Raw genomic sequence first — 28000 nt, forward strand, 5'->3', positions numbered from 1 at the left:
TATACCTGCTAATCATATAATAATAAGAATATTTTTGTTACCTTACGTCCCTCCTCTTTTTTAAATCTACTTAACAGTGAACTGTTTTTTAAATTGAATTCTACCAATATTACCATTCTTTTGTGCTTATCCACAAATGTAATATACGTATGTACATATACTGAATTTTGGATATGAAATGTATGTAAATATGAAGTATAAACATATACTTGTACATACGTATATGTAAAAATTATATATAAAACCTTTTGGAAATTGGAGGAATTTTCATATGACATATACAGTAAGTGGAGCCCATACAAATATATGTACAACGTATATCTTCATATATCCAGAGGACGTATATATGTGATAATAATACAGTAGACACTTTACATATGTGGCAACATCACTCTTGATATATGACATATGTTACATTCCTGTATTGATTTTAATAAACTGTAACAGTTACCATTGTGGTTCCTAATACATACAATATAATTAATTGTAACTAATGTCTTCACACAGTTAATGTTTTCTACATGAATTATAATCCATTAATAAGAAGAACTGACTGATTGGACCACACTTTTCTAGACTAAAATATATTCATTACAACTTATTCAATATTTCAAGTCACAGATGTTTGTTTTCCACAGCCTGGCAACCTAAATTCTGCTCATATTGATATCTTATAACTGATCTAGTACTCATTAGTAATGATTAATTAACCACTGATACAACCATGAGTTAAAAGTCTTTATAAGTGACGCCCTGTTAGAAAGTAGCAGCATCACTTTACTGTATTTTATTCAAACACAATAAAAGTCTGACCCAGGATCTGCCACACCTACTGCACCAGGAAGTGTTGAGCCTCGTAACAGGAGAGGCCTCAGCACCACTATGCTCATCAGTCACTGTGCCCCAGATAAAGGCTGAGAAATAAGTGTGAAAACTTTAGTCCGGGTCCGGGTCCTCCATGTTGTGGTGCTGGGTTTAGTCCACAGTGGGTCCCTGGTGGGAGGACTCAGAGGATGCTGCAGCTGCTGCTCTTCCTCCTCCAGCTCAGACCTTAAACTTTTGGTCAAACTCTGCTGTGACGTCACGGCTGAAGTTTTAACGTCGGATGCCTGAGATGAGGCTCAGCGTTGCTCCTCCTCGACAGATTGAAGAGTGTGAAGGCGCTTCAACCGGAAACCAAACTTTTTTCTTCGAACTTTTTTTTTCTCTGAAGCAGAAGAGGAAAACGAGACGAGACCAAACTCCACAGTTCCTCATTTTCTACACTGACGTGTGCTGGGGGAAATGTGTCAGCTGCCCAACGCCACCGGAGAAGAAGAAGAGAACCGTTTGCGGCGGGGATAAAGCGACGTCGAGTGATTTCAGGCTGGTCAACTCTCACATAACGGATCCTGGTCCTTTATCATGGAAGATGTGAGTAGTGGCTTCAGCCTCTCTGTGTGCACCGCTTCGCTTTTATACCACCCTCTTCTTCTCTGCAGTGTAAACTGTAGCGTGGAGATGTTTAGTGAGGGTGAACACTTCAGTAAACTTTCACTGTGCTGTTTTAAACACTCTCCAGCTCATCAGAGCACAGTCAGGGCCCGGGGAGAGAGGGAGGGTGTCGGGCTTCATGAAGCAGTCATCAGAGGAAGAAGTTAGTCGGGGGTTTACAGAGATGCCAGTGTCTCTGCTGCAGTCAGCTACAACCAGCATTAGTTGGCACAGTTGCACCTGCCCACCTGTCAATCTGTCGCATCAACTAGTTGGTCAGCTTCCATAAGTAACGACTGGCGACGTGGACTGAAGTGAGAGCTGCGAACTCCGTTTAGAAATCTGCCATTTTAATGTAGCGCAACCGTGTAGGTGTAAAGACAGGACTTTAACAACAGAAATTCAGACTTCGAATAAGTCAGACGGGTCCCCTATTAAATTCGGCTCCATAATAATGCCAGTAAAGCTCTTATGTGAGTGACATTTCAGTGGGAGGTATCGGGGTATACACTAACCGAAAGGACCAGAAGGGTTTGATATGACACAAATAAAAAGTGATTTTCCACAGTGAGATTGTTAACATGTCATGTACAGGGCGGTAGAACTGTGTTAACTACTCATCATTATTATGATGAGATTTGTGGCTATGTGTACTGACAGCTAACCTATAGTACTGTAACCTGATGAGCTGCAACTTCAATGAAAGTTTGGCGTTTTGAGGAAGCAAGTGATGAGAAAAAGGAAGTCACATACAAACTGAGTTACCTACAGTAATCAGGGAAGTACTTGCAAAGATTTTCAAGCATGCAGCACCCCACCCTTCACTGTAACAGATGGATTCTCCATCCAGAATCTGATAATCAAATGCAGCTTTTCTTCCTTTTCCTAAAACAACCCTTGAGTCCAGACTGTGTAGGCTGTAAACCATGAGACTGCCCACATCTGAACTGAGAGAATACATCCTTATAAATAAGTTTGTTGGCAAGTCGTGATCACAGTGAGCCAATCATAGCAGAGACATAATCAGAATATAGTGTTTAAGGTGTTAATCACATTAAAGAAAGTTGCTACCAGGTCATAGCACAGGTCATGGGTGGCGGAGTCTGACTGATGCCTGTCAGAGGTTGCACTTTACCTTTTGCCTGTATCAGTGTTGTGTTTTGTGAACTGAAATTTGAGTCTGTATTTGTGCAGCAGGTAGTAGTGGGATTTAAGACCTCTGAGTCATTATATCAACTGAATACCTGATGTAAACATCAGTCTAACATCTGGCAACAGCTGTCTGAAGTGGGACATCTTTTAGTTTAGTTTGTTACAACAGTATCACAGTGACTTTGGCATTTCTCTTCACTCTGCAGAGGGAGGGATGACATGATGGAAACGGTTACAGTGTGTGCGCCATTATTTGTCATATGAATTATTTGCCTCTAACGTTAACTGTTAAATGATGTCCAGTCCAGTTTGGCTGGGGTTTCCCACAGTGTGTGAGAGTGTGTGACACTGCCTGACAGCGTCATTATTCAACACTGACAACTGTAGTCTGTGAGGCTAGATGTAGTCTGTGGATGTTGTTATTAAAGTCGCACTGAAATTTAGATTTATTTTTGCTTAGAAACCACCATCGTTATCATTAGAGTTTTGTTAATCATGCATGTTGGGCAGAGACATAAACTTGTTTGTAATATCTCTCCAGCTTATAGGCAGGCAGTGTAAAGGAACAGAGGTAAACTGCAGTACCTGTGTAGGTTTGTTGAATGAAGCCTGTATTAATGTTCACAGGTAATTAGGGCTGAATGATATGCAAAAAAATCATATTGCAATTATTTTGGCAGATATTGCGATGAGTCACAATTTCAGTTGGAATCATTATTTTTGCATTTTCACTTTCACTGAAAATTTTGAAAAACAATGATGTAATTTTTGTTGGAGCTTGTACCAAACAAACATGTTCCTTTATGTCTGGAGTAGGGATGCCACAATCGTGTTTTTTTGCGGTCAATACTGATACTGATCATCTATGGGTCTATGGGTCGATACCAATCATCTTTGTCATGCATTGCAGATGGCGGTTATATCAGTCTCACACACTTTGTAAAAGTTCCACACGGCCGACATGTTTTGTTTTCGTGGCCTGTCGCTCGTCGGCACAGTGAACAAGGTGGGAGGTGGGACTACACTACACAGCACACAGTGCTTCTGTCAGCCGCAGACACCGGAGCATTAACCATAGGTGATCGCTTTTAAGATGATCGGTGACTAGAAGCATTCAAAGCAATCAATCGGGGCATCTGTAGTCTGGAGAATATGATTTGTAGGCTAAGTCCAGAAGTCCGGAAGCAGAGAAAGACCATATTTGCAAATATTTTTTTATCCCATTATATCAAGATAACAAGGCTCGTTATCCAGAGACAAAAAACTATTATCTTTTATTATTTTTGTTATCCCTAGATAATGAGATATTATCCTATTTTCTTGAGATAACGAAGCTTGTTTTCTCATTATAATGACTTTGTTAATTAGAGATAAGATGCAGATGGGATCTTGTAGTGCTGTAAAGTGGAAATGTCAGGACAGCGCATTGATCAACGGATCAGAGAATATTTCAATCAGGGGCAGAACTCAAACTGTGTTTTTTCATACAAGATCATTTTCAGATCAGCCCTCAGCTAACGAGTTACTAAGGATTGTTGCTAAGGAGGAGTGTTATTGAGACTTAGTGTATGAGGTTCAATCAATATCATTTTCTCCTGATAACATCTCGTTATCGCGGGATAACGAGCTTTGTTATTGCGAGATAACGGATAAAAAAATTGAACAAAAAATTGAATATGGCCTTTCTCGGTTTCCGTACTGTAGCATCACAATGTTTATGGTGCCAACAATGCGCAACAATGTTGTGACATATTTTACCTTTATCAAAAACAAAGGAAGCCCCTGTGATTTGGAAACTGCACTTGGCCATATTGTGATTTTGATTATATTTCAATTAATTGTGCAGCTCTACAGGTGATTCAGGACCAAGCAGAGATAAAACATGTCCAAAAATAGACAAATGTTCACAGTAGCTGCAGTTTGTGATTTATATTTCCTGACATAAAAAGACTTCTATTGTTCTGAACCTGTTGTTTGGATGTTGTTTTCTAATATCTAAAGCCGATCTGTATCTAATGCAGGGACATGTTTCTGACTGGAGAGTGTTTCAGACGAACTCCCTCTCACAGCTGCTGAGCGCTTGTCTGTTTCTTTACTTTTTTAATTTGTCGTTTCAAGCTTCACCTCCTTCATCTTTCACCTCCAACTGGTGGTGATCATATGTCTGTGAGTCATCCTTTCACTGCCATCCCACTGACCTAGAGTGCACAGTGTGACGTGTCTGCCTGACCCGTTCATCCAAGACCAAACAGACTGCCACATTATGTGTCACGCACAAAACAATTAACCCTCTCTCATAATCGAGGCCTCTGCCTCACAATGAATGTGTCTTACTGGGGCACCGCTCATAATTTCTGGGAAAAATTCCTTTATGAAAAAGACAGAGTTCTCAATAGTGAATGCATGAGTGTGTTCATGAATGTGTGTCCTTGCAGGACAAAAGTCCTCAAAGACAGAGAGATGAGAAAAATGTTTTTTACCCGTTTCAACTTCCTGCACATGGGGTTAATTTAGGATGAAATATAAATACTGTTAGTGTTACTCCATAACTCTCACTCTTTATCAGTCTTACCATCAGGACATGTCTCTGTCCAGAACTGTCTCACACACATAGAGATGAAGAGCAGGAAGTAAACTGTTCTTGACACCTGGAGCATTTCAACAGTGTGAATCAGCATCAAACATCAAACCTGTGCACCATTCAATCACCGAGCCTTTATTATGTTATGTGCCACTAATGAACAGTGGTTAAATAATAATAACACAGCTCAGGCTGCAACTAACAATTTCTTCCATTATCAATTAATTTGCCAATTATTTTCTCAATGAATCGAATGAATCCATCACAACGTCCCAGAGTGATGATGTTTTATTTGGCCCATAAAGTATATCATTCACTATCATCTATCTTAAAAAGAAGCAGCAGATTATCATAATTGAGAAGCATCCAACATCAACAAATGAAGTAATTGTTACAGTTTAAACACAATGAATTTGTAACTGGCTCTGTATCATCCGTATCATGTCTGACTGTTTATGAGGATGGTTGGTCCAGGAAATGAGACACTGAACTGGGGATTCGACTTCTTGGGTATTTGTGCCCATGTGATATGCGCCCTAGCCACTCGGCTATCAGGTCACCCTAAGCTCCTCCAAATTTACAGTGAACTACAGTATGGACTCAGTAAATTACCTGGACCTCTGGGATGTTGTACTGTACTGTAGTAGCTGTAAATCTACAGATCGAAATACACTCCTGCATGCAAACAGTTTGTCAGTCAGTCAGTTAACTAGACTGAAGATAATGAGTGATGTAACGAGCTATTAAAAGAACCAGCAGAAGACTGTGGAGACATTTAGAGAAAGAGGCTAAAGACAGGACGGACTGAGTGATGCAGTTTCAAAACTTGAAGACAGGACTGGAGACCAGCATGAGGATCAGACCTCTCCTCATGTACTGCACCACTACATGAAGATGTTGTTTATTAGCATATTTTACAAAATGATACACAGCTAGAATCTATTTTAACAAACCAACGATTACTTTAGGAGAGAAGGAAAGTAAAAAACAGGACTTTGACAGCTGTTACATAGACAGATATATTTTATTCATACAGTTTTGCACAGTCTGCCCTACTGTAATATAATATAATATATTAATATAATATAATATGATATAATATAATTATAAAATATTATATTATATTATATTATTACAAAAACCCCTGGAACATAAAGTACAACAATATGATATTATTAAAAAAATCTATCCGATTCTACATAAAACAAACATTTTCCTTTATTTATCTGACGTGTCAGAACCTGAGAGTTAATGAAGCCAAAATATTCGTGTTAGTGCAAACGAATGAGACCATTGAGGAGCCATATGGATGTGAGGCTGAGGCTTAAAAATGTGATGTTTAATTTATTAACAGTGAGCGCACAAATAAATCAAAATGCTTTTATTAATATCCTGATCAAATCAGGTCTCAACTTCCAAAAGAGACAGTCTTTGACTAAACTGGTGCAACTTTGTCCTCTTCACTTATCTTATTAAGTCAAAATGATATTTGAATGTTCATGAGTCTGAGAGATTCATGGCTCATTAAGTTTATATTATCTATTTCTATTTATGTCCAATAAAAATAGTGAAAGTCATTTTCTATGTTGATGCGTTTCATTCTTAATCATTTATAACTACAGCAATGCTAATTGCTGTTAATGGTAATTGAACATGAACATGAACAACACTGTCTGTAATGACTCCTACATCAATGCATATCATACAGTATGTGATACAACTGTGTGTTAATGACAACAGGCTCAGTTTGTTAGGATAAGAAGAATGTTGGTGTTAATGTGCAGTGATATATGAGCAGATATGTTCTCATGGTCATGACAGTGACATAAAAATAGATTTCCTCTGATCTGTGAAACTCCACCGCAACCTCTGACCCTGTCATCAGATCAGGTTTCTCTTTTGGCTCCGAACATGTGAACCCTCTTAAATACTGATGGTTTGTTTAAAAGATAGAAGTACAAAATTGATACAGTCTCAGGTGTAAGTCAATTAAACTCAATCAAACTTTACTTGTACAGCACTTTTCACACAGGTTAGTGCAGTTCAAAGAGCTTCACAGACGACTGATGAGCTACAAAGAAAAGGACAAATCAAGACAGAAAGCTGACAATGAAGTAGAAAAGCTATTGAATCAAAAAACAGAAGAAAATTAATTAAAAAAAGATCAGATAGAATAGAATAAAATACAATTTACAACATAATTAAATTAAGAAAACAAAATTAAATAAAGTGACTAATGACTCAAAACCATATTTAATTAAAAGCCAGATGGCAGGGGTTTGTTTTAAGTTCACGCTGCTCTCACATCCTCATGGAGACGGTTCCATCGGCCCAGAGCATAAAAGCAAAGGTTTCAGTCCAACTAAGAGACTGGTGTCAGAGGACCTGAGGCGCCACACTGGTTCATATAGCGGAAGCATGTGGGACATGTCTGCTGACCAAGTGCTTTAAAAAAAAAAGTAAATTAATTTTAAAATCACTACAGAAGCTGATAGGAAACCAATGTAGGGACTTTAAAATAGGTGTGATGTGTTCTCTCCTTCTGGTCCTGGTCAGGACTCAGGCAGCAGATTCTGAATCAGCTGAAGCTGGTTTTTAACGTTTTTGTGTAGACCAGATAGGAGAGCATTACAGTAGTCAGGTCTGCTGGATATAAAAGCATGCATCGGTTTCTCAGTGTCACTCAGACAGAGAAACAGTCGCACTTTAGAAATATTTTTCAGATGGTAAAAAAGCAGATTTGGATCCAAGCCCTACATGAGATTTAAAGTTTAGCTCTGAATCATAAGATCAGCCCAAGGTTTTAATTTAATGAAATTTTTATGTCTAACTCTGAGAATCTTCACCTGACAGTGAAGTAGAGAAGATAATGGATGGTAGATTTCATTTATGTCAGTGGCTTTATCCTATTGTTAGCAAACACATTTGAGCTCTCAGTTCCGCTGTTGTTCTGTGGTGTGATATTTAGGACAGAGGCCTTTCTGTGAGCAGGAAGGTTTCAGGACCGACTCTGTGCAATGATTGACTTCCATAGAAATCACACAGTCCTGTGAATGAGGCTGGATCTGTTGTAGGGCGTTGACAGCTCTGTCATTTATTGAGGCACATTTTGCTGTGACAACAATGTCATCAGCAGTGACACAATACAGGAAGTAGATCCTCATGTCTTTACTCTGTCTTCTCTGAGCAGTGACGGTGGGGTGGGGTTAGTGGGGTAAAGTGTGAGCTGCACTGATGCTTGTGGTGAGTTCAAGCTGGGCAGGTCAGCGTGAAAATCAATGAATGCCAGATGCTCCCTGACCTAAAACTTCATCAGAAACACATGTGTGCTGAGGTGTGTCTCCTCCACACTGTGCTCTCTTCACTCTTCCTCAAGCAGGCCTGCATGAGACACCTCCACTTGTCATTTCATAACTGTTTGTCTCTGCAAATTATTTTAATCTGCGCAATGTTGGATGACTGTTCATCCATTTTGGTGTTCACCACAGCACCGCAGATAAGACAGTTAATAGATTGCACAAACGTCTGTGGGCAGCGTCGGGTAAAAGGTCTGTGCTTCAGTGCAGAGCAGACTTCCTGTGTGAGTCTGAACTTACTATATAATATCACAGCGTAGAGCTGTAGTAGTCAGCTGAGGCCTGAGTAATGGAAACCGCCCGCCCCTCCTCTCCCTCTCGGCTGCAGGCGTGTGGTCAGCCCTGCACTGCTCTGAATCTTCTACCCCATCCACTTATTTCCATGTCCACCCATGTCAGAGGCATGCCAAGGCCACTGGGGGGGGGAGGGTTCTGGACTGCACAGTGAAGCTCTGGAGAGTAGTTACACTATCATTGTATTATACAGCAGCTTTAGACTTTTTCTCACTCTCTGCCTGCCGTGTCTTTCCTCCCTGCTTGGCCTTCCTCCCTCTGCAGCTGCTCTGCTGTTTACCGAGCTCACACACTTGCAGTTACAGTGAAAGTGGAAAAACAGTTCGATGACCTCCCACCTAATCCTAGGAAAGAAAAAAAAGATATCCTGTGGAAGTTCCTCCAACAGAAACAAAGGCTTTGGATTTTGCAGACACCTGCACTTGTCAGTATTTTAGTCACCGGGATGAAGGAGTATCAGGGTTTACACAGTGCTTACTCCACACATCTATATGCTGAGACAAGTCTTACGCTTCATGGAGGCTGGAAGACGCAGTGTTGTCAGCTTGGATTCACTGCAGATACAATAGATCACAATGGCGACCCACTTTCCACAGAGCTCCTCAGACCACCCCCTCTAACACGTTACCTACAGGCTGTCACTGTACTCTCCAGCTGAGTTAGATTTTCACATCAGCTCATGTGTATATGTGCACGCACTAAAGTAAACTGTGATTTTCTGTCTTTCTGGCAGAACATTAAGTGTTATTAACAGACTAAAGACTAGCAGAAGTGATTTGTGTTTTTTCTGTAGAACTGACGTGACTGTTGAATCCATTCTACTACAGTTTAGAGCAGGGCTTTTCAAATAGAATCCAAAGAGGTCCTGTAAAATCTCCTGACGCAAAGGTCCATACCAGTGGTTATATCATACTAGTAACATAGTAATCACTTCTTTTATAATAACAGCTGTAATCAGTAATAACTACAGAACAGAGGCTTTTAAAGAATTATGATAAAAGTAGAAATAAAATAAATAGCCAGAAATAAAAGTAGAAATAAAAGTGGGGAATTAAAACAACCCAGAAAGTAATCATAGAATAAAAGGACAAACCAGTAAAACAGCTCAAAATATATAAGTAAATAAAATTCAATTAAAAGCCAGAGTAAAAGGAAGGTCTCTTCAACACAAACAGAACATTATAACCTTCATTTAGTGTAGCACTGTGTGTTAGACTGAGTTAGCTTTAGTTCCTAAACCGCCAGCTGGGTGTGATGTTGTTGTTGTCCAGCAGCTGCTGCAGTCACGCTCTTTATTCTGCCCCTTCATGAACAGAGGTGACATGTTGTCACATACCACCAATCTGTGGACAAGTAGTCAATCATGTAGACGACTAATATGCAGAGTAAAGTTGCTGCAGTCTGAGGTGAGAGGAGATCGAAAAAGTCTGATAAGAAGTGAGAGCTGCTGACGTTCAGCGGCCTCAGCCCGAGTCCTTTCACTCCAAACGATGTTTACAGTAACACCACAGGTTTAAGCAGAACTTGGGGTTTCACTCGTTCTCTGTGCAGCCATAGAGCTGAACTGGTCACACGGGCACATCGTCCTAGACTTGGACTGTGTCGCTGAGAGTCTTGTAGGAACATCTCTACATCTTTCGTTATCACATATACTTTGTAAAGAGCAACTTCTGCTTAAAATTTAGGAAGTGATTGCTCACAGTTCCCAAGACCCTGAGAGTAGATATTAATAGAAAGAAAAAACTGTTGGTGGTTCTTTTATAAATAATTAAAATCATTAAAACAGGAAAGGTCATGAGATATTATCAGTTGATGTCTTACTGAGTCACTTAGAGTTTCAATTGTTTCACTCAAACACTTACTTACTCAATATGTGGGCTGCAAAGAACAAATAATGTTATATCGTCACTGCTGCCACTGTAAAGCCACACACACTGTTTTCAGTAGATGCATATACCTGAACAGAAAGTGTTTGCTCCTGTTAATTCAGATAGATAGATAGATAGATAGATAGATAGATAGATAGATAGATAGATAAGTGAAGTTATAATACAGCACTTAATTTTACAAAATGAAATAAAAAGTGTAGTTTGGCTTTCCAGGTTTCTTGATTTTCTGTTTTCTCTTTCTTTGATCTGTTAACAGTTAACCAACTGTCTCAACTAAATTAATAATAAACAATCTCAACACATCTTTACAACAGAAGCTTTAGCACATGCTCTTCTCTTTCTTTCTCTCTTATATCCCCACTTAACATCTCTCTCCTGTGTGTGTATCTCACTCACTGACTTGAGTCACAATGATTGGCTAAGTAGCGTCACATGACCAGAAACCTGTGCCAGTTAAAATACAAACACATACAAACACCATCAAAATTTGATGATTCTAAATAATATATAGTTTATAAGTCCAGGTCCAGACAGGACAGGAACTGGGTCTGGACCTGGGTCTGGGTCTGGGTCTGGATTGTGGTCTGTCTATTAGTGACCTCTGGTTTAGTGATTAGATAATTCAGATAACATGACATCACAATGTTCCAGAAGTCCTGACGGCTGGTTTTAAGGCTCAGTTCCTGAATACAGGCTGTGTGCATTTCTCTGTGGACTGAGGCTTTGATACTGTCACAGTATTAATATAGCACAGAGGTCACTAATAGACAGACCATGGTCTGGATCCAGACCCAGAAACCATTCTATCTGGTCCTGGACCTAAAATCTATGAATTATTGAGAATTGTTACATTTTGTCGGAGTGTTTTTATTTTAACTGGTGCAGCTTCTCTAAACTTTGCAGCACTGCTCACATGACACTACTCAGCCAATCACTGTGACTCGAGTCAGTGAATGAGAGACACACACAGAAGAGATGAGATGAGAGACAGTAGTCAGAGAATTGTGTGAGTAAAGTGGCACATAAGATGGAAAGAAAGAGAACAGGACGTGTTGAGTTTGTTTGTTAGAAAAAGGGGTGAAAATGTGTTAACAACAAAGAAGAAGTTTGTCTTTATATTTCACTTCTCTAAAATTAAGCACTTTATTATAATATAAAACTTTGTTTATTGTAATTCACCCTCTCTAATCTTTACAAACTAGAATCACCTCCTCATGGTTGTTTCCTCCAACAACCAGTCAAGTATCAGGAAATATGCTCACAGTCTCTCCCTCCTGAGTTACAGTGTTGAATAATGTCCAGACGTGTGTTTGCAGAACATTATGATGTCACAGTGAAGTTGACCTCTGACCTCTTCGATATCAAACATCATCACTTCATTATTTTATCCTATTAGACATTTGTGTTCAATTATGCCATAATGAGAGTATGAATTCACAGTGACATGTACAACCAATGTGGCAAATGGAAAATTCCCACTACTTTCATTTGTCAGTTGTTAGTTTTCTTTTCTCTTTCCCTGGAGTACAGATGGTCAGGACAGTTTTTTAATACATTGAAGAATACCTGTGGTGTATTTTCATAGGTGCTAACAGAAACAGGAAGCAAAAAAGAATCACAAAACATCCAAAGACCAAGAGTAAAATGTTTTAACGTGTGTGTGCATCAAAAATATATATTTATAAATGGATTTTTTTTTACATTAAATAAATTAAATGATAAATATTTTGTGAGCATTGAAAAATATTCTGTGATGTCATCAGTGACATTACACGTCAGGGATATGCACAGGGACATTACTGTGTCTCTTCACATAAAAAGATAGCAGAGTTTTCCACAACACATTTCTGCAAATGTTTCACAATAAAAGCCTTGTTAAGAAAAGAAGGATACAGGAAGTGTCGAGTTTGTATTAACAGAATAATGCAGGAACTTTAACAGGGAATCTGGAGCACATCAAAATGAGGCTTTGTGCTAAAATGTAACATTATAATATTATACTGATCAAACAGAGGAACTCAGTAAAGATTTAGAGCAACAGAGACACAAAGAGTTGCTGCTGCCAGAAAGTCTCTATGGTTGTGTGGACAGATTTTGGTTTGAAGCCATCATTGTGAGAACAACTTCAAAGGGCTGTTTGGGGGTTAAGACCTGGTTTTAGGGTTTAGGTTAGAACCAGGTTTAGGTCAGGGTTCAGGTTTGTAAACAGTTTGTTCCTTTAGGAGAGTCTCTGTCAAAGTTTACTCCGAGCACATGCAGCCCCTGGTGGACCGTGAGTAAATTTGTAAAGATATCATGTTTTAAATTTAGTGTGTCTCAAACTGTCTTTGAGTGACCACCAAGCCTGGTAGTGACTATTGAATATGTGTTGTTTTCAATATTAAATCAGCTCATATGTAAATTCAAACATTTATTTTGACATGGTCCGGTGGCTGAGGACCGGGTCAATTAAAAGAAAGCTGTGACATAACGGACACAGCAGATAAATGTTGAGTTTTACCAGTAATATAGTTGCCATAATTAAGACTCGTGGTGTGTTTGATGACATCTGGCCAGTGTTCATACGTCTCTGTTAATTTTGGATCTATTGGTTTTGGGGTGTTAGGTGGTCTGTGAGTTTTATTTTAGTGGTTGTGGTCCTTGGTCTGTAAAGGACTCAGGTGACTGAACTGAACTGTAAGATCTTTAGTATCTCCTGTGAACTTTTTAAACACATTCTTTACATCTTCCTTCATACCCAGAACACAGTGACATGTTTTTCCACTGTGTAGAAAGTACCAGTAGAACACAGAAGCTCACTGTGCTGTTTCATTATGAATGTTGAGTTTCAGTTCCTCTGTACAAACTAATGCGTCTGAAGCTGCAGTAAATTCTCCTCATGAAGGCTCTAATGTTCAGTTAAAGAGGTGTAGACCCAACACTGTGGAGCATGGAGTGTGTGTTGCTGTTGAGCTGTGTTACATTATACAGATGTGTTTCTGTTATTCAGCCAACCCTCACTGATGGAAATCAGGTGGACAAAATAATAGGAACACCTGTACAAATCAACAGCTCCACACACTCCATCCTCCACAATCTACACTGAATCTACACTTCTTTAACACAACTTCAGTCAATCAATCAATCAATCAGTCAATCAATCAACCAATCAATCAATCAATTAATCAGACTTTATTTTTACAGCATTTATCAAACAATGTATGAATGTAACAAAAGGTGCTTTAAAAAGCAAAATAAAAGCAATAACAAAAAGACAACCTCCAGCCCCACAACACACACAAACAACACACACACACACACACACACACACACACACACACAACACACCACACACACACACACAACAACAAACAGACACACCCATTTACACACAGAACAATAGATACCAAGTAATGATAAAAAACAATAAATATTAAGACAATGATAACAGGAAGTGAAAAACACTGAAAAATGGAAGCAAAGATAATGATAAGTGATAAAGATAAAATAATAAAATACTATTAAAAAGCAGACATAAGGCCAAATACTAAAGATAAAATAATAAAATGCTAAAAGAGAGGAGATTTTGGAAGTGAGTACAACCAGAATATAAGTAGAAATAGAATAAATAGACAGAAATTAAAGTAGAAATAAAAGTGGTATTAAATGGAAAACATCCCAGAAAGTAATAATAGATATAAAGGCAAAACCAGTAAAACAGCTTAAATATAAAATAAAATAGTAAAAAAAATAAATATGACTAATATGCAGAGTAAAGGTGCTGCAGTCTGAGGTGAGAGGAGATGTGTCACAGACACTGTGTTTTCATAAACAAAAAAGTCTGATAAGAAGTGAGAGCTGCCGACGTTCAGCGGCCTCAGCCCGAGTCCTTTCACTCCAAACGATGTTTACAGTAACACCACAGGTTTAAGCAGAACTTGGGGTTTCACTCGTTCTCTGTGCAGCCATAGAGCTGAACTGGTCACACGGGCACATCGTCCTAGACTTGGACTGTGTCGCTGAGAGTCTTGTAGGAACATCTCTACATCTTTCGTTATCACATATACTTTGTAAAGAGCAACTTCTGCTTAAAATTTAGGAAGTGATTGCTCACAGTTCCCAAGACCCTGAGAGTAGATATTAATAGAAAGAAAAAACTGTTGGTGGTTCTTTTAGAAATGATTAAAACTCCCTCAAACACTTACTTACTCAATATGTGGGCTGCAAAGAACAAATAATGTTATATCGTCACTGCTGCCACTGTAAAGCCACACACACTGTTTTCAGTAGATGCATATACCTGAACAGAAAGTGTTTGCTCCTGTTAATTCAGATAGATAGATAGATAGATAGATAGATAGATAGATAGATAGATAGATAGATAGATTTATTAATCCCTGTAGGGAAATTAAAATGTCATATCTGTTGAGTTAAAATACAATAAAATACAGAAATCATGAACCAAAAAAGAACATCCACAGATCAAGAGTCTGCATGTATTAACGTGTGTGTGCATCAGAAATACATTTGTTATATGTGGATTTCTTTTTTGCATTAAATAAATTAAAGAGATGCATTATAGAATCTGATTGCTGAAGGCAGAAATGACTTTCTGTGACTTTCCCTTATACAGCAGGTTTGTATGACTTGCTGAATGTGCTCTTAAGTTTGTCCTGAGTTCTTTGGAGGGGATGGGCGACATTGTCTGAGGCAAGCCAAAGATCCTCTACACAGAAGATACCACATTACAGGAAGCACCAATGGTATGAAATGGGACACAGTTCTGGTCTCCTACGTGGGCGTTGTCCCCAGACCCCTCCCTCAAGCGAAGGCAACTGGCTTGAAATGTGGCAGTAGCTAATATTAAAATCTATCCCTGTCTAGATTTACCTCTCTGCATCCTTTGGGAAAGAAAAGACAGATCTGTTTTTCTTGTTATTACAGCCTGTTGCTGCACAAAGCTCAGGCATTTTTAACACTAACTGATGGATTACTTGTCCCTGCCAAAAGAATACAACAATAGACAATAAAACACGGTAGTGTAAAAAGTTAATAGGCAGTCAGTTTAATAGGCTAATACTCTGTTTTAGCAATTGTTAAGCAATGAAACATGTTTTATTTAAGTTTCAAAGTTTAATCCATGGTTTCACGTATAAGTAACTCAATCCAAAAATAACTCTGGTCCATCTAAACATCTGGTCATCGGTTGGCAAACGATGTTGGCAGCTGACAGATCTCGCAGGGGTATGGCACTGAGACAGAGGCAGGTCTCCAATAAAGTAAATTTTCTCCGTATCTGTTCGTCTGAAAAATTTCATTTTGATGTCAGAATGTTCTGAAGACGTGTGGCTTGTGAAAACTGGGTCCAATACTTATTTTGGTGACTATGGAGCGAAAGAATCTGTGATAATCTGTGACCTACTGCTGGTCTCCTAAAGGGGCGGGAGGTGAAGAAACCCACGTGACACAGATACAGGAAATAAACGGAAATGAAGCATCTCAGTTTCTCTACTGTCTCTGGGCGAGCTCAGGCTGCCACTAGTATGACGCCATCTTAGCCAAATCCGCCCACACATGAATGTCATTCTCACTCATGTTCTGTTATGTTGTGTTGAAGTGTTGTACCTCTTCAGAGGAGCGACTTTATTGGCACATCCAGGCTACTCTGCCTTGATAACATCTGTCTCTTGTATGTGTACTAATGACTTATACATGCACCACATGCTTCCTGTGTGTCATGCAAATACAATAAACTACGGTGGCCCTGAGAGCTCTACGCAGCGTGTTTGAGTTGTCAAATTGATGACTAGGTTTTCTGAATTTGTTTGTGTTTAGTCTGTTTGCATGTGTTGAGCTCTCAGGGCCAGTCCAGCCCCAGACAAGGCCCTACAGATCCTGTCCATTTAATAAAGTTTGATTGGTTTTAGCCAAAGCCCAAGACGAATGAAGCCAATCTGTAAAAAAAGGAAAATTTGACTGATTAAACCGTAATGGATGAAGATACATTTATTTTACTTTTTTATTTTAGTATCTTGTATATTTGATTTTCCAGGAGGAGGATGATACCAGTCTGGGATGTTCTGTCATGATTCTGCTGAGCTGCTCTTTAAAAAACCCGTGTGATATTTGCAGCATGTTTAGGATCATTGTCACGTTGGAAAATTGCTCCTGCCAGGCTTCTTGAGACTGGCTGTCATCTTTTCATTCAGTATTTGGGTACAAACTGTATAAATGTCATCCCCCTACACCTTTTGTACTCATGTGCATGCACACACAGTCAGCAATGTGCAGTCACTGTGGGAGCACCAAATCTGCTGAACTCTGATCCAAACAAACTTATTTTGGTTTGATCTGAGCTGCCAACACTCATCAAGCTTCTTTCCATCTTCTCTGGCAAAGTTTAATCAGCACTTTTGTAACATAAAACCCAGATTTTACAATATACTGGTAAAGTAAACTATCAACTCAATACCCTCAGTCTAGTACAGCTATACTGTGCGATATCATTTAGTAACAATGGTAAAAATGAAAGTACCTCACACAGTAATCTGCACCCTGCTCGTACACGGCTGTGTATTTTGAGTGTGGTTTCCTTCCTCTGTGTCATTGCAGGGTGTGAAAGAGGACCCAGCCCAGTGTAAAGAGCCAAAGTTCCTGGGTAAGGCCGGCTGGGTGAAGAAAGCTACTGGCAGACTGTTGGTGAGCTATAAGGACCGCTACATCCATGTGGAGAGGACAGAGATTGTGGTGTATGAAAATGAGGTAATTTGCACCATATTACATTATCTTTTATATTGTGTTTTCATAAAATCACAAGTTCTCCAATGTTCAGAATAAACATCTTTATCAGACTGTGGCTACAAAGAAAACATACTGCTGGATAGTTGTTGACTCTGCTTCCTTTTGGGATTCATTGATATAAAATGAAAGAACAACAGAAAGAGAGGACCTGAACACAGACACAAAGGCAGGATAATGCAGAGCTTTTACTATATGAAGTAAGGTTAACAGGTTGATGGTTGACAAGCAGCTTTATCCTTTAATTGGAGTGACAGATGTTCAGTCAATGGTGCCACACTTTGTGTTGCAGGACTTGCAGAACTGCTTAGAGAGGGTTGACCTTGAAAACTATGACAAATGTCATGAATTAAAGAGCCCCTTCAAGAAGAAGCACAGGCTCATACTGATTCGATCAGCCAAGTCTGGAAATAAGGTGAGCACACAACTTTTATTATAACTGCATAACAGCTCCAACACAACAGCAGATCAAATTACAGATATGAAGACAACCGATACTTCAGTACCAAGTTACCATGGTTACAGCTCTCTATGTTCTCTATGTGTAGTCACCATGGTATAGCAGACTCCACATAGTGGAGCATTTAGATATTTCCCTCAGGAGGAGACTAAACACAGAGTTAAAAGAGAGGGAACACCGGACTGAGTTTCATCTAGTGACACAGACATGACAAATAAATTATAGTGTTGCTCTGTATCTGGTGGATTTTTAAACAGGCAACTGTTTGCTAACATGCTAGCCATATCGACTTTATGAGGTCATAACATGTCATCATTGTGTTTGCATCTTGTAGCCAAAATCATCAGCAAATGCAGCTCTGGAAGGTGAGCCCGGGGTTACCAGGGTTACCAGGGATCACTGAATCACAATGTCCTTGCTTTGAGGACCTTTGTTGTGTAACACCCTTCCAGCAATAAAGTGTTAAAATGCACAGAAATACTAAAAGAATGCAGCTTTGAAAAAATGTGATATACAGTATAAATGGTGAATTTTGCTGTAGTCGTGTAAATAGAGAAGAGGTGAGCTTAAACTGGCCTTCACAGAGTGTGTGTGTGTGTGTGTGTGTGTGTGTGTGTGTGTGTGTGTGTGTGTGTGTGGCACTTTCCCCCTTTCCCCCCTGTGAGTCAGAGTCCTTATGTAACTGAGCCTCAAACCTTCAGCATCTTCTGGACTCAGATTGGACTCACTGCTGCTCAGGTTCTCTGTGGTTCTGGATCTAGAACCTGTAGTGTTTTTGATTATAGTAATACTGTACTTTGGTCACGTATCTATACTATAGCACAATTCATGGGGTCATACAGGTGAAGTATGTGCTTCACATAAAAACATAAAGATGTACATGCCACTGAACTGAGGCTGAACCAAATGTTTTTTGAATAAAAGGAAGTAAAGAGGGAAAATGTTGCTACAAACCATTATTTTGTGAATTGAAACCTATATTTTAATACAATCCTGTGGAAGCCTATAGGGGACTATATTCAAATGATAATGTAATTCCACAATAGCCTTTTAATTTTCCACATATGTATGTGGTATTTGAGTGAAAATGAAAATGAAATAAACCAATTATTTTCATTCTCACATACTTGTATGGGCATTCTAGGACAATATTAAAATGAAAATGGAAAAGCTGTTTGACATTTCATTTCCAAGGTCACATCCTGCTGAACAGTGGACATTATTCAAATGTTAATTTAAATTTGAAAATGAAAATGCAATATAAACAATTTAAACTAATTTTCATTATAGGCAAGTGCTCAGTGACTGTGAAAGTCAGGATCTGGTAACTTGTCTAATGTCCTAACCCCCTACAGAGAACGGTTGACCTCAGAACTGAAGACCCGCCTTGATGAGAGGTTTGACAGATTGCATTTTCATTTTCATGTTGAAGGAGCGTGGTGACGTGTAAATGAAAATGCAGTAGGCTGGGGGCGCTGTTTTGCTTATTGCATTTGAATGTTGTCCACTGTAGAGCAGCTTAAGACTTTGAAAATGAAATGTCAAATGCCATTTTCATTTTCAGCTTGTCATGTAATTGCATTTTCATTTTGACCCCAAAATAGTGTAGTGAAAGGTAAATGAAAATGCAACAGATGTTTTGCTTATTTCACTTGAATATTGTCCACTTTCGAACAGGTTTGAGAATGAAATGTCAAAGGCCGTTCTCATTTTCATTGTGACCTGAATATTGCTTGCCTATAATGAAAATTAAGTTAAATTGTTTATATTGCATTTTGATTATCAAATTTATATTAACATTTGAATATTGTCCACTATTCACTTAGATAACACATACATATGTGGAAAATGAAAATGCTATTGTGGAATTACATTATCGTTTGAATTTGGTCCCCTATAGGCTTCCATACAACCCTGGTTTGTGAAACTCTGAGCTCCTGAATGTGTTGGTAGTTTGTGCTCTGTTGTGTTGTTGAGTGTGAATGAAGTGAGTGGATGTGACCAGGATGTGAAGAGCTGCTTGGCTGTCTCTTGGTTTCTCCGGGGTAACCCTGTTCAGCTCTGTGGGGCTGAATGAGGCTGGAGAGACAAAGGCAGTAGCAGCAGTAGCAGCAGTGTGTCCCACAGCCGGCCATCTATCTTTGCCTGACCACGGTTAAGATGGTCAGCCATGTTGGAAGAGGCAGAGTGTCAGAGGAAATCAGGGATGTTACTGACAGTGGAACAGGTTCTTATGTGGAAATAAAAACAGGACTTTTCTAAAACTGCAGCTTAAACAAAAATCATCAATGATGTATGTACAGTTAAGTTTTATTTATACTGTAATTCAAAATAGAGTAAGTCATTTATTTTGAAAGAAATTTAAGACAAATAAACCATGAGATGAGGGATAAATATTGAAAATCAAAATGTAAAATTCATACTGAAAGAGGCTCAAATTCAATTAACAGTAACTGAATGTTAACGTTAATTAAAAGTCCCTTTAAAATCTGTAGGGAGTGACATGTTCAATAAGGTGTGAGGACAGAATTATGGTTTACAACAGGGCTGTTCAATTTAAATTCAAGGAGGACTATACACTGAACATAAAGTATAGTTCAAGTCGTTAGTGTGTATCTCACTCACTGACTTGAGTCACAGTGATTGGCTGAATAGCATCATGTGACTAAAGGCTAGGAAAGTTGTGCCAGTTAAAATAGAAACACTGTCAAAATGTAATAATTCTCATTATACAACAGTTAGTTTCGACCAAGTAATCTGATTGGTCAAGAGTCATTCCATGAGTGCTGATATAGAGTATAACAGCACTGGGACTTTTAACTACATGTATCACTCCGCTTTACAGGTGTTTTATAACTGTTAATCAGCGTTACATTCATGGTTGTTATCTGTCTTAGATTGTAACAAACTTTGCAAAGATAAAAATATTTCCAGAAATAACATTTGTATTAAATGATGTCTGGTGTGCAAGCTAGTGTGCACTGTGCTGGTCCGGACAATGTTTATGTGTTGCTGAGCAACAGTCCAGTACCAGTCCAGTTGCGGAACTGTTTGTTTATTCATCATTTTGGCTACGCCAACACAAACAAATCATAATCTGTTGTGGCTTATTTAACTAATATGGCGCTCGTACAACTGTTGTATAGAGGCAATATCACACGAGAAGGAGTGATGTACTGAATGCGTGTGGGTGCGTGTCTGAAAGTGACATGACATGTATTATCACTGTATTCACACCATTTTATTATGAGGTTCCAACCTCACAGAGGTTCAATGCTGACGTCTTGCCTGTTAGCTGGCAGGCTGTGAACGAGCACTTAAGTACAACACCACAAGTGTGGAGGAAGGCCCTTACACTTGGCTGAAAGTAGGAGGAATTCACTTGATAAATGTGTTTCACTGCTCACACTCAGACAATTGTTTTACTCATCAGCTGCTGCTTCAGACACTTCTGTAGTGTTGTTGAATACAGGCCCTGACATTACTTTGTACTGGATCCAAAACAAAATGATTGCTATCACGGTCTGTGTATCATAGATAGATAGATAGATACGTAGATAGATAATACTGCTGATTAAATTATTCCTCTAAAAAAAGGTAAATGCTCCCTAACATAGACTGTATGTATTTTTGGTCTGTTGTGGCTGAAGGGCCATGATGTGAAGCTCCAGGCTCAGACTGCAGAGGAGAAGGAGGCGTGGATCAAAGCCCTCACTGACGGCATCAATCGAGCCAAGAACAAAGTCTTCGATGAGGTAAACTCGTGTGTGATCCACAGAGTGGGAGGTGTCAGTGACTCCTTCCTGTTTCTACACCCTCAGCTTCATGTGAATGATGAAGCTTCATGTTTTCACAGGTGAAGGTTGATGAAAGCAGCAACTTAGAGCATGTCACTCGATCAAGGCCCAAAGGGAACCGCAACCGGCGCCCACCAACCAGGATACACATGAAAGAGGTTTGTGTGTGTGTGTGTGTGTGTGTGTGTGTGTGTGTGTGTGTGTGTGTGTGTGTGTGTGTGTGTGTGTGTGTGTGTGTGTGTTTTGTGTGTGTGTGTGTGTGTGTGTCAGTCAGTCATCACTCACACTACATCCACACACTTTTACTCCTGGTGTTATCCAGAGGTTTCAGTCCCTAAAACAGATATTTTCAGAAACTCTGCAGGACCTGTTTTACACCAGTTTTATTTTGAAAACCCTGGGGTTGTGTCGCATCTGGACAGACAGAAACTGAGACCTTTGAAAACGATGAGGCAGACACCCACAGTAACTTCCTGATTGGGTCTCATGTCATGTATCCTTCCCTGATTTGTCATGCTCCTATCACGTGACCCTTTTTGAGATGACAACAATGATTTCCAATCTTTGTTTTCCGCCACCATGACGCCTCATACTCATGTGTGACATTCAGTAACAGTCCCAGCTCATCGTCAGTCCAAGCAAAGAAATCTCTGGTCTTACTTTTTGCCATTGTTGTTCCTCACTTGTAGTATTTTCTGCCACTAACCATCTGCAGAGTAAACAATCTGCTTCCTGTTTACATTGGCACATGCCCAGTGCAAGTGAATGGTCATGTGATATGTGTTTTCATGTGTGTTAGTATGGATGGAGATTATTTGTGATATGGTGCTAAAACGCTCATTGTTTTCATTTTAAAACACTATTTTTTAAAATCTATCATAAAATATATCAGTGCGGACGCAGCCTCAGTAGATCTAGATTTGAATCTCTACTCTGTGTAGTTTTCCTGTTCTTCCAGCATTAGAATGGGTCTCTTCTTGGTTCAAACATACACAGTAACTTTGAATGTGATTGTCTGAACCTCTGACTACTCACTGACTGATGTGTTGATGATTTCATGTCTGATATTTTTTCAAAGCTAAAAATAACTTCAATTCTAATTATAAAAATTGTTACTGTTAAGTCTATGAAATATATTTAATTCATTATATTTATTATTACTTTATATATATTTCATTTTTAGTAAAATGTCTTTCGGTTTTGTATGGAAGTGTAATGCATTCACTTAAGAAAAAAAAAATCAGCTATTTTTAAGAGATTATGATATGATCTCGTTAATTCAGAAAAAAAATTTTGCATTGTGAATGCATTACGCTTCTGTAGTTTTGATCTGATTTCATTTAAATTTTTCATAATGTACTTATAATTTATATTTTGTCATTACTTTTTAACAGAAATATTATTGTTATTGACAAATTAATTCGAATTGATTCTGCTTTGCCTTTTTTTTTAAATCACTGTTAAGCTTCAAGACATTTATTAAAGGTATAATGTGTAAGATCGTGCTTCTTGCTGCACCTCCATAGGGGGCAGCATTTCACCTCTTCGCCCTTGAAGGGATGATGACATCATCACAAAGGCAGAATCAGAAAATAAGGTTTATTGACAGATAGGTTTTTACTGATATATTTGGCTTGGTGTTTGGTGCCGTATCCATTTAACGTACGTATAGGAAATAACAATAAAAAGGTCAAATACTGCAACAGTCAAAAAGATAAATATACATACATACAAAAAAATAAAACAATGAAAAAAACTATGTACAAAAGTGTTGACAAAACTCCTGCTGAGCAGGATGTGCAAAACATCACAGTATAGACAATATGTGCAGGGATAATACTCCAAGGTGTTACTGTAATATGGTTGTTGATGGTTGATGAGGCCAGACGCAGAAGAAAAGGCAGGTGCTGGTCCATCACTGGGGAGGACTGGACTGGAATTCCAGTCCTGATACAGACAAACGTGATAGGACAATTAGTTTAGATCAGTTTAGACAGTGGTATAACTGTGGTATGAATATTCATTGTTATGAATCAGCAGTATGAATGTGTACACTGTGGCTCTGATATAATGACAGTGGTATAGACAAGTGGTGCAAAGTGGAGCAGGTTGACAACTATAGGGGAAGAAGCAGATTCTCAACCCGCTGGTTTCAAGAACAGACTAAATTCTACTTAATCACTAAAATGTCGGTCGACGTCATCATTCATACATTTATGCCACTTGAAGTGTTTGTCGGTACGGTTTGTCATTTGCACTAATGATACTTTTCGCTACAGACCAACATTAGATGTTACTCACCTGTCTAACAGAAAAGTTGCAGGTCAGCATCAAACTCCATCTCTTTATCCAGAGCTGATTCACCTGTTTTTTGCTTCTTTTCTTTGCCTTTGAACATGGTTTCTTGTCGGAGCGGTGGAGATGAAGACCGCTTTGTAGGAGCTTCAGACATCTCTGTGTTTCTGTGATGCTCGTCGGCAGCTTTTTTATTTTTTTATTTTTTTGTCAGAGCTGTAGCGTAACTTCAAGCTCTGGAGGAAGCTGTTCTTTTTCGTGGGATTGAGGGCAGACTAGACGCTACACTGACTCACACAGCATCCAGTGTCATAAAGTGGTATTACCACACTAGCCGCAGCTAGTTGGTTAGCATGCTCATTTCATTAGATATCTCTGAAATACAATAGATGGAGGTCTTGGTCATGATGTCATCATTGTGGCGCCTTCACATACTATTGATAGTGTTAGTTCATTTTTTGAACATTTTAAACAAAAATTCTGGCCAGATCTTACGCATTACACCTTTAAAGCGTTTAATTTGAAATATATGCAAGAAGTGTTGCATACCATTGACATTAGCTTAACAGTCAATGAAAAAACAGAGGTGAGTACAATTTTTCAGTGAATGAAAGCAGTATCTCTATTAAACAAAAACAAACCACTCTCCCAAACACCCCTGTAGTTTTTCACCATTGCCTTTATTAACATTTTATTAGCTTTTAATTGAGAATTCAAGGTTTACCAGCTTTTAAATTTAAAAATGTCTCATCTTTATGTGGTTTTATTTGCCCTCTAGGTAGCGGTGGTGTCATCCGATGGTATCCTGCGGTTGGATCTTGACCTGGAGGATGCTGTCATGCCCAATGGGATGCCATTAGACAACGTTGATGGTACTGAGACCCCAAAAGAAGCTGTCAAAGTCCCAACACCTCTGCCCAGTGCCAGCAAACCTTCAGAAAAACAGTCGGTACCAATTCCTGATGAGGTTGCTCAGACTGAGTCAGAGGTCAGTCCCCAGAAAAAGGTCATCAAACCTCCCATGCCCCCCACCAAAGAGGCTAAACCCAGTCCAGCACCTGAGGATGAACCTGATAAGGATGGCCAAGACAAAAAGGTCTGTATACTGCTGTATAACCCTCATCATACAGGGTATTTCTGTTTGGATAACTTGGCCTATAAAATATCATGAATGTTTTTAAGGTCCTGAAGCCACCGATGCCTCCATCTAAAGAAGTCAAGTCCTGTGTTTCACCTGTTGAGGAGGTTCCAGCTGAGGCCAACACTGAGAAGAGTCCTGACCCCAAGAAAAAGACGGGCCCACCACCAACCCCTCCCAACAAACCTAGCTCCAGCTGCTCCACCAGCAACCTGGCAGAAGCTTCACAGTCCAGGCCAAACTCCCACCCTCCCACCCCCCCATCCAAAGAGAACAAACCCTCAAATCCTGCTGTGGATCCAGACCAAGAGGGTCAAGGCGCAGCTGATGAGAAGAAGGAAAAGGAAGAGAACAGTAGGAAGGAGACAACAGGAACAGCTGTGGAAATAGATGAGGCTGACCATTCGATTTCTAAGGAAGATGTGCCCACTGTCAGAGGTGATGAGAGTTCCAGCACAGAAGCCCAGGGTCCTAAAGAAGAGTCAGAGGACACTATGAGCAGTCCTTGTCCTCCTGAGACACAACACACAGAAGACAACCCAGCTATAAGTCAGCCCATTGAGAGACAAGAGTGTACCACTTCAGATACCTCAGACAGCTCTCTTCAAGAGGAAGACGCCCCCCCCAAGAGTGAAGTCTCCTCAGTGGCTGTCTCTGTGAATGACCCCCTATCTGACAGCATCAGCCTGAGCCCACTGCTCTGTCTGCCGGGGGAGAAGAGGAAGAAGGCGGAGGAGAAATCTGTGGACAGTGGTCAGCACTCAGACGACGACAGTGAAGGTTCGGGGAGCGAGGACATGCTGGCAGCTTCAACTGCTGTGCTGAGAGGGAGCCATGCTGGTCTGGACGTGTTGGACACCAGCGAGGACAACATCCAGATCTCAGTTAGTCTAAGGCCAACACAGGCCACTAGCAAGCCTCAAGTCGGATCCAAGGCCTTTCCGAGTCCACAATCAAAGCCCATTACTCCTCTGAAACCCTCCACCAAGGCCAAGTCAGCCTCCATCGGAGACCTGCTGTCTGAATCCTCCGTCTGTGCTCAGGTGAGGCAGCATCCCAGAGCTGTGGCTGTGTGTGGCAGGTCTCCTACTGATGATGTCATAAAACTAGAGACTGAAGTGGCTCTGGAGAGGGAAAAGACGGGCGAGCTCCTGAGCAGAGTGTCCCAGTCCCAGGGTGGAGGTGACAGGGAGGGCACACCTGAGGATCTGCTGGCCAAGGCCCTGGAGAAGCTGGAGAAGGCTGACCTCGTCCTCAGGGAGGTCAAGAAATTGAAACTTGCAAAGAACTCCAGGGACAGGAAGAGCTGGTGAATGTCAGAGTGATTTGGAATTGGCACTTTGCTAAACCCCTCACCTGTTGAGTTAGCTTAGCAACATTAAATAGCCACAGCAGGCCTGCCCCTCTTTGCATTTCTCCACACACACTTAGGCCCTGTTTAGACCTACATTAACACGTGGCTACATGTGGTCCAGACCACCTCTGAATGTGGTCTGAGTGATCAGATCTCAAATGTGTCCTCAATGTGTCTTGAGTGCATTCACACCTGAACTTAGAACTGACCACCTGTGATTAGATCACCTGAGACAGATGTTAATACCAGGTCTGTACAGGGCCGAGAGGAAAAGCACGAGGAACAGTGTTTGCTCTAATACAACACATCCACTATGCACTGTTTCCCCTGGTGTGGAGGCCAGTCTTGAATGCAGCTCTGTCCTGCTCTTTGTCAAATCTAGGAAGTTTACACTCCAACAAGCCCAGTTTAATCTGAAAAGCTTTTCCCCTCATGACGGTATAAACTCTCCACTCATGGAGTTAGCATTAGCCTTCTTAGCTAGCTGATAAAATCTGACCGCTATTCTTCTTCTTCTGTTTGAAATCAAAACCTACTGGTTCAAAGTTACTGAGAATTAAAACAGGTGATTTGACACTATCATCACTGTAAAGTTCACAGGCGCTGTGTGAGACTGGAGGACTGGACAGGTGAGGGGGGGTCAGGGTCAGTGAGCGGCCAATTGCTGGACAGGAAGTCACTCTTTTTTGATTGTTATGCAGCACATGCAGCTGTTTGCTCATAATTAACTAAGTGCAATTATTTCTAGTTTAACTTTCTCTGAAACTAATGCTTAATGTTCTACTGTGTATTGTTTATTTTTTTTCTACATAAAACATCAGATATTTTCAAGGGTAATTACTTGAAAGCTAATTTGAGTATTAATAACATAATGACAAGCAGTACTGTTACATTGAGAACATTTAAGTACTAAAAAGTGTTAATACCAAATTACACAACTTTCAATGGTTTACTTTGGCTTTTCCTCCTATTTGCAGATTGCATGGTATTGCTGGCAGTTTATATGAGGGAATTTATACTGTACATACTTTTACAACACATGCTGTTAGTGGATGAGGAGGAAAGATGTAAATAGCTCAGGAGTTTTCAGACTAATCATGTGATTACAGCAAATGTTTTTTATCAGAGAAGAACTGCTACTCCACACAGGATTACAGTTTCTTTTAATGAATGATATGTTTTTATACTGATATTGTACATAGCACAGAACAAAGAGCTTGTAGCAGACATTTCTTACAAACCTCTTACAATTCACTTTTACATTTGATGAGGGATCTGTGCTCATCAGTGAGGTAATTTGTTAAAAGATGTGATGGTAGTTTTTAAAACTATTTTAAATATGCCATGCCATTTAGAGTATGTAAAAATATTTTCTAACATTAGATATCATTTTGTGCTATTGGATAAAATTTGCTATCACCCAAATAAACAAAG

At 39.6% G+C, this 28000-nt stretch overlaps 1 protein-coding gene across 2 annotated transcripts; it reads left to right on the forward strand.

The window, feature by feature from the left end:
* The first annotated feature begins 1216 nt into the window (after nt 1-1216).
* LOC111222109 (pleckstrin homology domain-containing family O member 2-like) lies at nt 1217-28000 on the forward strand. 2 transcript variants are annotated; one of them, XM_022745686.1, is made up of 7 exons: nt 1217-1413; nt 17337-17486; nt 17815-17937; nt 21633-21737; nt 21839-21937; nt 24853-25170; nt 25257-28000. In XM_022745686.1, exons 1-7 carry the CDS (start codon nt 1405-1407, stop codon nt 26523-26525), a joined length of 2073 nt encoding a protein of 690 aa, XP_022601407.1. In that variant the 5' UTR covers nt 1217-1404; the 3' UTR covers nt 26526-28000. The 2 variants fall into 2 exon arrangements, with proteins under 2 accessions (XP_022601407.1, XP_022601415.1); XM_022745694.1 differs by lacking the exon at nt 1217-1413 and adding an exon at nt 15459-15487.

The sequence above is a fragment of the Seriola dumerili genome, unplaced genomic scaffold (genome assembly GCF_002260705.1).
Source record: "Seriola dumerili isolate Sdu_G_001 unplaced genomic scaffold, Sdu_1.0 BDQW01000003.1, whole genome shotgun sequence".
In the NCBI taxonomy this organism is placed as follows: domain Eukaryota; kingdom Metazoa; phylum Chordata; class Actinopteri; order Carangiformes; family Carangidae; genus Seriola; species Seriola dumerili.